General features: G+C 53.7%; 1 protein-coding gene across 11 annotated transcripts in view; it reads left to right on the top strand.

The window, feature by feature from the left end:
• Positions 1-13,778, top strand: part of EPS15L1 (epidermal growth factor receptor pathway substrate 15 like 1) — a 120,566-nt gene that overhangs the window by 92,899 nt on the left and 13,889 nt on the right. For 4 of the 11 annotated variants that reach the window (XM_032170026.2, XM_032170024.2, XM_032170027.2 and 1 more), the window contains 2 exons: positions 6,124-6,256; positions 9,412-9,459. The exons of 3 other annotated variants lie outside the window; for them this stretch is intronic. In XM_032170026.2, coding sequence (XP_032025917.1) covers positions 6,124-6,256; positions 9,412-9,459 — 181 coding nt within the window. The remainder of the gene's footprint in view (positions 1-6,123; positions 6,257-9,411; positions 9,460-13,778) is intronic. 4 more of the 11 variants (XM_032170028.2, XM_032170029.2, XM_032170025.2 and 1 more) reach the window with 1 other exon arrangement.

Here is a 13,778-nt window from a genome sequence, read left to right as displayed (position 1 = left end):
ACAGATTCCGAGAAGCACTTGAGATTCTGTTCAGGTTTTCAAAGACGCGTGTGTGCGTGCCCTGGCGGCGCAGCAGATCCCACTTCTGACCGAGGCAGGGTGTGTGTTTACACAGATGAGCCTGGGCAGAGGGAGCCCAGAGGCCCTGGCGTGGCGCCCCCTCCTTCCAGCACACAGAGAAGGCCTCCATCCCTCATATGCCATGCTGTGACACGGTTTGGGACTGGTGGAAGGAGATTTAGGGGCCAGTGCACGGGCTCCTGGGCAGGCGGGAAACCATCTCCCGAAAGCAGAAAACGTTGGCCACACGGTGGCAGCAGTCCCTAAGGCAGGGGTCCTGGTCGTTTCTGGTTGTCGCACGTGGACTCCTCTTCCTTTGGGAGGCTGGATCTGTCTTCCGCCTCTCACTGTGAGCAGAGGGAGGGAGAGCTAGCAGAGCCTGAGCTAGAGCCCGGATCTAATGACCGCCCTCTGCCTGTCCTTGGGCCCTGAAACCAGGGGCTCTTCACACACATGCAGCTGTGATTTCAGAGCCGGTCTCACTTCCTATTGGCGGTGCCAGGCCAGGACAGAGTTGGACAGAGCTGTGGAAAATGGGTCTCCAATACTATCTTGTTTTGATTCCAGCGTTCCATCAGCTGCCTTCATGACACTTGTACAGCCGCATTCTGAGCTCAACCCTGACCTTGCAGCTCTGTTTTTCCTTTTTGGTTACCTATCTGTTTTTCAAGAACAACACTGTGGATATAAATAAAATGCTAAGGGAAATGAAAGTGACAAGAAGGTTTTTTTTTTTTTTTTTTTTTTAAAAAAAAAAAACCATCATCAACTTTTCCCCATCCGAGCAGGGCGGGGAGGCCCTTTTGTTAAGTCCCTGAATTGAAGTACCTTACCTCTGCGTGGCTTTGCTGAGGAGAGTCACAGCCCACAGTCTGATTCTAGAAGTTTCCTTTGGGAGGCTCTTCAGGCCTGCACTCTTAGTTGAGGCCCCACCCTCACCTGAAGAGATTTTTCTAGACAGTATCAAGCCTACGTGACATCAGCTCACTTTAAGAACAGATTCCCCAAAGTATGTTTCCAGGGAGCATTTGAGAATAAAAATAAGAGTCCAACTTATTTCACCCTCTCCTGCCCTGAAAAAAAAAAAAAAAAAAGCCATCTGTGAAATACTGGGTTAGTCGTCAGCCCATTTTTAGCAACTTCTCAATTGTTTAAAGCTGTGCATTGATATTTAGGGCTGCTGTTTAAAAATTCAGTCTTCTGTTTTGAACCAGTTCTTCAACTGGTGAACTCAAACGTGTTTCTCTTAGAGCTGGTTTTCATAGTAGCTTTTTCTGTCTTCCATTTATTTTAAGCACACTTTACTCTTGCCGAGCCCAGAGAGCCCCTGACAGCTTTACTGAAACCTTTCTAAAAATAGAGACTTTCCTTGAAGCCGCTGCCCGAGTAGGAAAGAGTTGAGTCCCCAAGGAGGCTTCTTGGGAAATTTGAAGTCATGAAAATTGGGATTCGGAAATGACGCGGGCGTCTGGCGCTAGGAGTGATCTGATTCACTGCGGAGGCAGTGCCAGGCGTTTATTGAAAGCCTGTCTCCTCGCAAGTTGCCGATTGGCCTCGTGGGTTTAAACACACATGGGAGGCGCCAAGCCGGCTTGGCTCAAGGTGTCCCGGGTCAGCCTGGAGGGTCAGCCAGCTCTGATTTGAGTGTGTCACCAGGTCTTACAACTTTGGACGTCCAGGCTGATTGTGGTTTTATTGCCCGGGTCCTATTGCGCGACGCAGAGAGTAGAAAGGCTCACTGCAGCCACTGGAACCAAGGCCCCACTCCGAGTCTGGAGATGTGGCCCAGAAGCCAGCACACGCCCAGGGAGGACAAGGCCCGGCCGGTCACACCACTTCCCATCTAGACCTGCTTGGCTGCCCATCCCAGGCCGCGGGGGACTCGCACGGGGGGCCCAGGGACATATTCCATGACTGGCAGAAGCACCCACAGACAGGCCAGTGTTCTTTCCCCCATTCTTTCCCAAACAGCCGACCGTAAATGGCCCATTTTAAAGCTAAGCTGCAGGCCAACACTGCCCCTCATATCTCGGACAGGCCTGGGGACAACTGGGGCAGCAGATGGGGCACTCCCAGATTCCAATCGCAGCTTCGTACTTGGTGTGATCATTGTCGTGTGGTCCATGTGCCAACTTTAGTGCCAGTGAGTGGACGGATGCCTGTCACATGTCACCTCATTTCCTTCTTGCTGAAGCCCTCCGTGCTCTGTCACTCTTGCCATTTTACAGATGAAGAAACCGAGGCACAGGGTGTTGAATAGGTGGCAGGGTTGGGGTTCCAGCCTGGGCAGGACAGTCTGCACAGGACGAGGCCCTGGACTCACCACTGGGGTGGCCCTCGGCAGCTGAGGGCAGCATCTGGAGGCCCTAGCCTGGGAGGCAGACGATGTGGCAGCCCTGGATCTGCCGCGGACCTGCTGTGTGATTTGGGCAGGCTGCGCCGCCTTTGTGTGCCTCAGTTTCCTTGTGTGTAAGGCAGAGGTTCTGACAGTGGGACCCCCTGCCAGGTCACTGGGCCTATTATTAGGTGAGAAGATCAGCACAGAGCAAGTGTCTCCTGCCTGGGCAGCTTCAGAGGGCGGCGTGAAGCCCAGGGAAGGGATCTGGTGGGGTCATCTGTGCAGGAGCCTTTGGGGCCCCTTCCCCTCCCTGGGGGCACCTGCCACTGCCCTCATCAGGGGGACCTGGAATGGGTAGGCTGCCTCTTAGAGGGGCCACCTCCCTGTTCTGTCTCTGATGTGGCTCTGACTGGGCCGAGCAGCCTTGACTGTAGGACTACACAAGGTCCAAGGCAGCCGTGTCTCTGTGACAGGACGCAAGCAGCCCAGATCGATGCATCTCTGTAACTAGATGCTAGAGGCCTAGATGACTGCATCTCTATAACTAGCTGCCAGAGACACAGGTGGCCACATCTCTGACTAGACTCCAGAGGCCTAAACGGCCATGTCTGTGCAACTAAATTCTAGAGACCTAGAGAGTCGCATCTGTGTGACTAGATGCCGGAGCCTCAGACGACTGCATCGGTGTGACTGGAAGCTAGAGCCTCAAATAGCTGTGTCACTGTGACTGGATGCTAGAGCCTTAGATGGCTGCGTCTGTGTGACTAGACCCTGGAGCCTTAGATGGCCATGTCAGTGTGACTGGATGCTAGAGCCTTAGATGGCTGCGTCTGTGTGAGTAGACCCTGGAACCTTAGAGGGCCATGTCAGTGTGACCGGACGCTAGAGCCTTAGACAGCTGCATTGGTATGAGTAGACGCTGGAAGCCCAGATGGCTGCATCTGCGTGACTAGACACTAAAGTCTTAGACGGCTGTGTTTGTGTGACTAGATGCTAGAGCCTTAAATGAGCACGTCTGTGTGATTAGACGCCAGAGCCTTAGGTGGTCGTGTCTGTGTGACTAGATGCTGGAGCCTTAGATGGCTGCGTCTTTGTGACTAGATGCTGGAGCCTTAGACGGCTGCATTGGTGTGACTAGATGCTGGAGCCTTAGATATGGCTGCATTGGTGTGACTAGATGCTGGAGCCTTAGACGGCTGCGTCTTTGTGACTAGATGCTGGAGCCTTAGACAGCCGCATCTGTGTGACTAGATGCCGGAGCCTTAGACAGCCACATCTCCACATCTCTGTGACTAAACGCTGGAGCCTTAGACGGCCGTGTCTTTGTGACTAGATGCTGAAGGCCTAGATGGCTGTGTCAGTGTGACTAGATGCTGGAGGCTTAGTCAGCTGCGTCAGTGTGACTAGACGCTGGAGGCAGAGGCAGCCATACCTCTAGGACTGTCTGCTGGAGGTGGTGGTAGACCTTTTCCCCCATATCTGCAATCTGTTGCGTCCAGATTCTCGAGGGAAACCCTGGGAGTGTACCTTTGTGCTCTTGACCTGTTCTCTGTCTCTAGGCCTGCCCTGCTGGGGAGAAAGTTAAAGACCCCTGGCCCCTCCGTCCACCTCTGCCCCACTCTGATCTTTCTCTTCTGTGTTCTTGTAGGAACACATGATCCTTTTTTTTTTTTTTTTTTTTTTGAGATGGAGTTTCGCTCTGTTGCCCAGGAGTGCTGCTGTGGCGGGATCTCGGCTCACTGCAAGCTCCGCCTCCCAGGTTCACGCCATTCTCCTGCCTCAGCCTCCCGAGTAGCTGGGACTACAGGCGCCCACCACTACGACCGGCTAATTTTTTGTATTTTTAGTAGAGATGGGGTTTTTCACTGTGTTAGCTAGGTTGGTCTTGATCTCCTGACCTCGTGATCCACCTGCCTCAGCCTCCCAAAGTGCTGGGATTACAGGCGTGAGCCGCTGTGCCTGGCCAGGAACATATGATCATTTTACCCCTATTTCTGCCCATTCCTTTTGTTTCCTGTTGCAATGTTATCTCTTTGTCCTATAATTTCCTAGTTATTTTGCATTTTTGTAACAATGTTTCCTCTGTTAGTAAAAATGTAGTTATTTTCTATTTTATTACAGACTTAATTATTTTCTGTTTTAATAAGAGTGGTTACTCATCCTTCTTCTGCCCATAGAAAGTGATTTTCTCCCTCCTGGGACACCCCAGCCCCTTCCCTCAGACGCCTGAGATGCGCCGGCCCTTCTGTGGCTGATGGAGACCCTGGCTCCCCTGTGCCTCACTGGTGCTCCAAGTGAGGGACAAGCATCCCCCCGGGTGGCGGCACTTAGTATCTACTCATCACAGGCCTGGAGGCAGCAGGTGCCGGGGAGAGGACTGTGCTTGCCCTCCAGGTGGGAGAGGTCTGGAAGTGCGTCTCTGCGGCTCAGTGAGCAGTGCAGGCGTGGGTGGCAGGAAGCGGCCCCAGGGAGAGCCCTGGGAGAGCTCTGGGGGACGGCAGTGAGGTCCAGCCAGGCTCTGAGCAAGAAGAGAGGTTCCCGGTGGACGAGGTGGGCCGAGTCCCGCAGCAGGAGACCTGAGTGTGCAGGACTTGGAAACAGGAGGCTGAGTCAGCGGCTGGGGGGTCAGTGGGTTCTGGGGACTAAGGAGGCATCGTGAGGGTAAGGGCGACTTCAGAGGTGAGCCTGAAAAATCGGGCAGCCGGGGCAGCGATGAAGTCCCTGCATGCCTTAATGAGAGCTTGGAGCTTCCCTATAGGAAGTGCCTACCTGCCTACCTACTTGTGAGACGTCGCCGCATATCTCCCTCACTGTCTACCACCCACCTGCCTCCCTGTCTCTACCTGCCCATCCATCCATCCACCCACTCGCCATTCATTCGTCCATTAATCCACATATATGTCTATCCATTCATCCAACTACCATTCCATCCATCTACCCACCCACCATCCATTCATCTATCCAATTGTTATAACTATTTCTGACTGTCTCACTCTTTAAGCTGGAGGATGTGGTCCCGTTTGAGTTTGAGACAGCAGGTATGGGGTGGAGGATGTGGATAGGTGTGATGGAGTCTGGCTGAGGGTCCGGGCCAGAGGTGGTCAGAGCCCAATGGAGGCGGCATGGGCATGCTGACCAGTGGGGGTGGGCTGGGCACGTGAGGGTGTGCTCCCACCTGAGGTGCTGCATGTGCAGCCCAGAGGCATGGAGGAGGAAAGTCTGGTGCCAGCTGACCCAGCACCTGGAGCTGCCCATCACTAACTGAAGGCAGTGACCACACCAGCCAGCTCAGTGAGGAGGCGGCACACCAGGGCATGCGCCAAGCACCACAGCCAGCATAGGGGTGAGGGTGGGGCGTGTCTCTGAAGTGTAAGCAGGAGGCCCAAGGGACCCTGTGTGCCGAGTCCTGGAGTCAGGAAAGACCCAGTGTGCCTCGTGTGGCTGGGGACACCCTTGGTGCTGGAAGCCCGTGGAGGTATGGGACTGCTTTCTGCCACCGTATGTTGGGCAGCTCATCACCCACAGGCCAGAGGGCCCCTGCTGTTGAGGGTGGAGGAAAGCATGGGGCTTGAAAGAGACCCCATGTCCAAGCAGGGCCATGTTGTGCAGTCTAGAGAGTAGGAGGCCTTGCCAGGGCCCTTGGAGCATGAGCGTCTGTTCAGTGGACATCCGTCACCTTTGTTTTAACAACTATTTTTGCCTCTCTTTCGTGTCCTCTCTTACAGCCCCCACCTTCTGGCCCTTTCACCTCCTCCTTGGGAGGGGCAGGATTCTCAGATGACCCCTTTAAAAGTAAACAGGACACTCCTGCTCTGCCTCCGAAGAAACCTGCTCCTCCACGGCCTAAACCGCCCAGCGGTCAGTAAGCTTTCTTCTCTCGCAGCCGCCGGCTGCCGGTGCAGGATGGTGGGGGACCAGGGCCTCCCTGCTCACCAGCCCAGAGTAGCAGCAGATGCTGTGGGACCCTGTGTGGGGAGCAAGAGGGTCCCCCCGGCCCAGCCGCCCAGGTCCATGCAAGTGCCGTGTGTGCGTGGTGTGTGCCTCCTGCCTGCCCGCCCTCGCCCCGTCCTGTGGGCCCCTGGGCTTCTGGCTCTGTATTGGAGTGCACAAAGCCTTGGCCGTAGAGCTCGCCTTGTGGCTGGGGGCGCTTCATGCGGCCTCTGCCTGAACATGTCAGTGCCACCCCGACACCCTGGCTACACGTCAGGAGCCACTCATGGCCGGCAGCCCTGTGGCCATTCTGGCCTCTTCTCTTCCGTCCTTCTCCCCGTCTGTGCTCAGGGAGGGCCTGTTGGGAGTGAGGGCAGCAGGAGTCACTGCTTGGTCCAGTCCCTCCCTAGCTGCTTCAGGACTGAGTGGAGGGAGCGGGAGATTGTCCTTGGTGGCACCTGATGTGAGGAGGCAGGATGGCTCGGGGCTCCCCTCCGCCCCAGCTCGCCCAGGCATCTCAACGCACGGCTCTGAGGAGGGGGCTTCCTACAGGCCCTACCTCTCTTCCCTATGGCAGGTGCTGCCAGTGTCTCCTAGCCTTGGCCCTCGAGGGTCCCCTGAGGATTCTGAAGCCCTTTAACTCACATGTGAGATTTCTCTCGTGTGACAGAGTTAGGCCAGTGGCCAGTTAGCCAGACTCTCAAACAGAAAGCTGTTGCTTCAAGTGGCAGAAGGAGTCACTTCAGCTCCCTGATCCACTTGTCTACCCGGTCATTGCCTGTTCCATCCGTGCCCCGGTCTGGGATGCCTCCTATTCTCTAACCTCCAGGCAGACTGTTCCCCACGCTGTCCCTGAATTGTGGGCAGCCACAGGAGACCCACATACTCCCAGGATCATGCCTTCTGTTACCTGCCTTCCCTAGACAGGGCGTGCCCCCGAGCCCTTTCCATCAGCTCCAGTGAGGGAAGCGGTGCTCACCCTCCTGCCTGCACTTGCCCCTCCCCTGGAATCTGCCACTGGCCTCACTTTGCAGCCCATGTGTCATTGCAGGTCCTGGAATGGAACTAGCAGGCTCCACATGCCCCCAGCTCACTAGTTACGAGTGACCCTCGGTCCTGCACCTGGGCCACTTGTCAGTAGAGGTGAACATAGGGGAAGTTCTTTTTAGAACACCACCTCTCTCCTCCTGTCCCCTGGGCTGGCCATGGCCTTCTCTCAGGAGGATGGGGACCCAGCCCGCAGTACCCAGGTTGGCTTTCTTGTGGATGAGTCAGGAGAAAAAGTATGATCAAGTATGGGCTGTGTGGATTTAGAGCAGATTTTCTGTGAACTGTTGAGCCGATACAGATGGGTAAAGAGATCATTTCTGTAAGCCACACATCAAAGACATTTACCATCAAGAGGAGGAAAAACAAAACAACAAAGGGACTCCCTTCCATCTGCAAGAGGCCGCTTGTGCCTTACACAGAGGCAGTGGCTCTTCGGGGATCCTTGTTGGCCTCCTGATGGAACGGCAGTGGGCCTCTTCACTCTGCCTAAAAGATGGGAGCAGAAGCACACACACACACACACACACACACACACATGCATAATCACAATGCATGCACACAGCTGGCATACACGAGTGTGCACATTCCCACGTGCGGCCATGTATTTTTATGCATATATGTGCATGTACACGTGTATGCTCTTGCATGCACATGTGTACCCTGTGTACATACACATCCTCCACGCCTGCAGACACATGCATGCATACACCTGTTTGCACGTGAACACACATGCATACAGGTGAGCATGCATTCACATACATACTGCATCACATGAGTATTCTCACATGTGCCTGCATGTACGCATATGCATGCATGCACGCACTCTCCCATGCACCCCACCGTGCATACTCTCCATGCTTATATGCATCTGTGGACATCTGTGCATATTCTCTTGTCAGCACACACATGCATGCATAGAGATGAGCAGCATGCACTCACATACTGCATTGTGCATGCCTGCACACACAAGCTCTCATAGATAACAGCTAGGCATGCACACCCTCCATGCTTATATATGTGCATGCATTCATTGGGACATGCACATATTCACATGTGAACATATACATGCATACAGGTGAGCAGTATACAGATATTGCATCATGCGTGCATGCAAACGTTCACACACATATGCGTGCATGTGTGCTCATACACACCCAGGCATGCACACTCTGTGCTTACACACGTGTACACACATTTACACACATGTGCATGTATTCTCATATGGGTGCACACACTTGCCGAGCAGTGCCGTATTTGCTGGGCCCTGAGGAGGAGCCATCCCACTCAACAGCTCATAGGTGCAAAGCTTCATTTTCAGTGTTTCATGGAAACTGCCACCCCCGCCTCCCCACGTACCTAAACCTGGCGCTGGGTCTGCTTTTGAACTTTGCCTCAGTTATCACCTCCCATCGTGTCTCCCTCTGCAAGCCTTCCCACCCCACCTAGGCTTCTGCTCTTAGTGTACTGTGGGCTTCGAAAGCAGAAAAGAATGCTTGTTAAAAGTAGAACGTTTGATAACAGGAGTTTGGGTGACTTCCTTGGGCCTGGCTTCAGGGTTGAGGCTTTTTAGGGAGCTGTTGCACAATTTGAGACCCAGGGGGTCCTGGGCTCCTTTACTCGTGGCACAGGGCACTGCATCTTTGTTCTGCTGTGGTTGATGGTTGCTGTGCCCGTTGGTGCTCTGCAGAAATACATTAACATTGATGGGTCCTTAGGAAGCGCTTGAACAGTTCTTATCTCACTAGGTCCCAGCAAGACCCGTGAGAGAGACAGGCCAGGCCATGCCCATTTCCTGGAAGAGGAAAGGGGGGGGAGGTCATGGGGGCTCCCCAAGGTCACACAGCGAGGTGGCAGCAGAGCCAGGTCTACACCCAGTGACCTGCCTCCTGCCCCAAGACAGGAGTAACGAGAACCAAGCCATGAGCTTCAGAACATTCTCTAAAACAGCCAATGCATGCGCAGCATTTTCAGTCCAGAGCAACTGCAGATCTGTGTGGAGGGCTAAATATTTCTCATTTGATTCTTTTACCCAGAAGCAATGGCTGAACAGGAAAATTCTGCATTGTACACGCTGCTGGGTGGTAGGTACAGACCGTGTGGTGGTTGCCATTTGAGCTTGCAGCATTATTTGTGCTGTGATTCCGTACTAACTTCTAACAATCCAAACACTGCAGTTGACCCAGTAGTTGACCTTTTGATGAGTCACATGTTGGGGAGAAGTGTTTGGCTCTTTGGGGGATTGCAAAGGAAGATGCTCGCCCTACCCTGGCTCTCTGGTCAAGGGAATCAGAGCCTGGCTCTGTACAATTCCCTTCCCGGTTCCACACGGCACAGACCCACGTGCAGCCCAGGAGGCCTCTGGTTATGGGCAAGAGCGGTCAGCTGTGTGTGGTCTGTAGCCCCCATCCCCACCCTGCGGCACAGGGACTGGGACGCAGGCTTCTGCCATATGGGCACCTTTTCCAGGAAAGACAGGCTGGGCAGCTGAGGTGGCTGCACACATTCTGGGAGTCATTAATTGGGCCCCTTTCTCCCTGTGAGGTCACAGTTTAGTGGAAATCTTTTCCGTTAAAAAAAGTCAGCGTGCAGGGAGTTGAACTTCAAAGAGGGCTCCAGCGTCCTCTGTGGGTCATCGCTCATACAGAACCAAATGTGAGTTTGGGTCTGAGTCATGTGTGGCTTTGGTGCCGTCTCTTGTGTTCTAGAGGCTGCAGTTTTCAAATTCCATGGGAGCTGCTTGTTTTATTTTGTTTAAAGCTCAATTGAGGTGAAATTGACATTTGGTGTGGCCGGCATGCAGTGTGGGTGCACGGGCAGACAGGTGTTGACCCGGACAGTCACAGGTGGACTCCTCCACCTGGGAACCTGCAGAGGTTCCTCGAGGGAGAGTTCCGGTCACAGCGTACACCTGAATAGTCCACAGTTGGCCATCTGCCGTCAAGGCCACATGCTCAGTTCTGTCTCGATCTAAGCCAGAAAGTGCACTCTGGGGGACCACCAAGGGCCATCCCCTGGGGCATGCATGGAGCTTTGGTGTGGGCACTAAGTTCTTCTTGCCTGGAGGTCTTTTCTAGAAAGGTGTATCAAGGTATTAAATAACCAGCAGGTGTCTGTTTTGGGCAGAAGAAACTGGTTTCTTTCAGGCAGATGCAGCACAGACCCGGCAGGCCGCCGAAACCTGTCAGTTAGAGTTAGGTTAAAGTTAGCCGTGGCACACACCTCCCCCAGGTAAACAATGGTATATTTTCTGCAACGGACCGGAGATCAAGATCAGTCAGAGCTCACCGCTGAAGAGTTTCTAGGTAAAAGTTGTTGATTTGCAAAGAGAGAAACAGATTTTTTTTTTTTAAGTGCAGGAAACGGCTGTGTGGGTGTCAGTGATTGGGCCTCAGCCCCGCTGCGATAGTGGGATCCTGCGACCGGCCCCACCCTTGCCACTTCCTGCCAGCGCGGCCCTGCGTTGCGGTTTCTGCCTGCAGCGCCTGGTGACACCAGCCAGCGCACTTCCACCGCTAACCAGCCAGTCACCTTTAACCTCTCCCCAATTTAATGATTATTTTATTACTGCTAATGACCTTTTCACCTCCTAAACAAAGCTGCATAGGTGATGGTGATGAGCATGTCTTTTCGCCCCCTCCCCACAGTTGCACTAATGAACAGCTTTTACCTAAGTTACATGAGATCCAGTTTAACCAGCAGCTGTCCTGTTTGATTCGAGCAGCTCTCTCACCAAAAGAAGACAAAAGTCATTCTTCCCCTTGCAAACAAGCCCCTCCCGTACCTGTGGGTGGCATCCACCCAGGGTGGCCGTGGGTTCTTGACCTCCCTGCTGGGGGTGCCACACAGGATGCAGCCACCGAGGAAGCCCTGAGGTCCTAAGTGCCACCAGTTCTGCCGCTTCTCTGAAATGCCAGGCCAACATCAAAACCAGGGCTCAGTGACCTCTCCCCGTCATGTGCCCATGTGGGTTCCAAAACCTTTTGTTGATTGCACAAGATCCACTTTAAAAATGGCATCTCCATTTGAACCCTGCGGTTAGCACCTCAGCCTTGAACTTAACTACTTTAATTCCGTTCCCACGATGATCTCAGAGAGATAATCCGGTGGGTACATGTGAAATACAATGGGACAAGTGGTTCCACCATCTTGAGGGGCCTGGAAAATTCTGGCACTTGCCTGCCAGCCAGGATGGGGAGGGGGTCCCAAGGAGCCTGAAATGGCCAACCAGGTGGAGTCCCTCTTTCTTGCCCACACCCCCATCTCCCAGCACTGCTGTGGTCAAGGAAGCTTCGGAGCTTCCGTCTGAGCCCTCTGGAAGGTCTGTCCTAGGGCTGGGTGGGACCCGCTGATGGTGCCAAGGAGCGGTCCCACTCTGAGAGGGAGGAATGTCAGCCTTGTATGTTTAAACTGACTGCAGGCAGAATGCCGTTTGGAGCACTTTCTGTTCTGTAAAGACCACTGAGTTTGAAAATAGAAGCATTTGCCTTCCTGGGCACACTGTACCCAGAGACGGATCCAGCGAGTGTCATGTGACTGGATTATCATCTGGCGTTCAGTGGGGTGCAAATGCTGGGGCCTGGGGGACTGCAGGGTGGGGTGCAGGCCCAGAGTGGCTGGGTTCCCACCCCAGCATCTGAGTATAGGTGTGAACAGATGGGAGCCATCACCCTGGGGACATCGGGTGTACCTGCCTCCAGGACACCTCAACCCCTTGCTTGGCAGAGGCTCCACCTGAGGGAGGTGAGGGCCAGGGCAGACGCCTCAGAAGGGGGCTCCGGCTGCAGCTCTGGGCACCGCCTCCCTGCTTTACTGGTGGGGTGAATATGGCCCCTCATCTTTCATCTCTCCCATTCAAAGCCCTGAGTCAGCGCCCCTTGCCTGCCACTGCTAACTGCAAAATATTACATGCACTCGGGCAACGGAGAATCTGGCCATAAAGAGAGCAAAAGTGTCCCCCACCATGGGAGCTCCTGGTGGGCTCTGCGCCTCACTTCCTTCCCTCCCAGGAGCTCTTTTGGGTCCTTTCACGCACGACCCCTAACCAGCTCTCAGACTCGCTGCACGGCGTTCTCAGGGATCTTGTTACATGTGGGCAAGGCGCCTCCCTACCCTTTGCAGAGGTGGCATCTGCGACATTGGCACTCTCCGTAGGGAGGAACAAAACTGGGCCCCCTTGCTCCGTCAGGGCTCCCCGCGCCTGGCTCATGTATAGATAGCATCTCTCCCTGGAAATCCCCCCAGAGGATGGGGCTGACACCCAGGGGTGTTCACGCAGGGTATGTCAAAGGTGCCCGCCAGAGAACAAATGCAATTTTTCAAAGCAGCCAGAATTGTGACACCTGCCAGTCTGTATTATTTTTGTCATGAAGACTGGCTTGTGATTTGTAAATTCATTTCCAAATCACGTACCCCACCCTACACACACACACACACACACACACACACACACACACACACACCCTTTTTTTTCTTCCAGGGCTGGTGCAGCCCTTGCCTGGCAGGTTTTATGTAAATGTCATAGGAGCCTTTTGTGGTAACCTCTAGAAAATTGTTATTTCTCACTTCAAATGATATTTGCCTTTTGAGGACCCCAAAGCACGGCACCTTTTCCACCCTTTCTTCTTCTTTTAGTGGCAAGATGAGGCCGCAGCCATTGGGTTCAACAGCCCCCTGCCCACCTCACACACCTCACAGTGCAGGAAAACACACTGGGCAGCAGTGGCTCATAGTAAATATTTGTTCAGCTTTTCTCAACAGTTCAGAACCAAACCTCATCCTGTTCCCTTCAATGCATGAAGCAGATTTTCTCAAAATTCGGTAAATATTTTTAGTGGAAAATCTCAACACTGCGATCGCAGGGACCTCAGATTCTTATCTCCCAGGGCTGTGCTGCTTGCTTTGATCTAAGGCAGAGTGCGCGCGGGGCTGGTGCCTGCAGGACTCCCAGCCTGCAGGTCCCTTACGTGGTCCTGTGTGTCATATTGTAAAAAACGAACTCCCCTCACGTGTCTTAGATGGGAGCCAGAGGAAGACGTTGACTTGTGTTGGGGAAAAGCACTCTTTTTCAAGACAAGTCCCTGAGCAGTGATGAATTTTAGAACCTATGCTGTTTTCTTTCTCCCCTCTCCCCACAGCTAAGCTTTTTTTCTGGCAGGATGGGGAGGGAGGAATAAGACATGTCAGTGGCCTTGGATGAGCTCTGCTGGAGTGGTGCCCCACCCAGGCCACTGCTCTCCTATGCAGTGTGACTCTCAGAAGCTTGGCAGTTGTATGGGCATCTGTGTTGTGTAGGATGAATGACAGTTGTGGTTGTGTGGGATCACCTGTTGTGTAGGGTGAATGACAGTTGCGTAGGTGTCTGTGTTGTGTAGGGTGAATGATGGTTTTGTGGGATCACCTG

This window comes from Hylobates moloch, unplaced genomic scaffold (assembly GCF_009828535.3).
Source record: "Hylobates moloch isolate HMO894 unplaced genomic scaffold, HMol_V3 SCAFFOLD_12, whole genome shotgun sequence".
Classification (NCBI taxonomy): Eukaryota; Metazoa; Chordata; class Mammalia; order Primates; family Hylobatidae; genus Hylobates; species Hylobates moloch.
The sequence above is the reverse complement of the archived record's forward strand: the minus strand, read 5'-3'. Positions and strand labels throughout refer to the sequence as shown.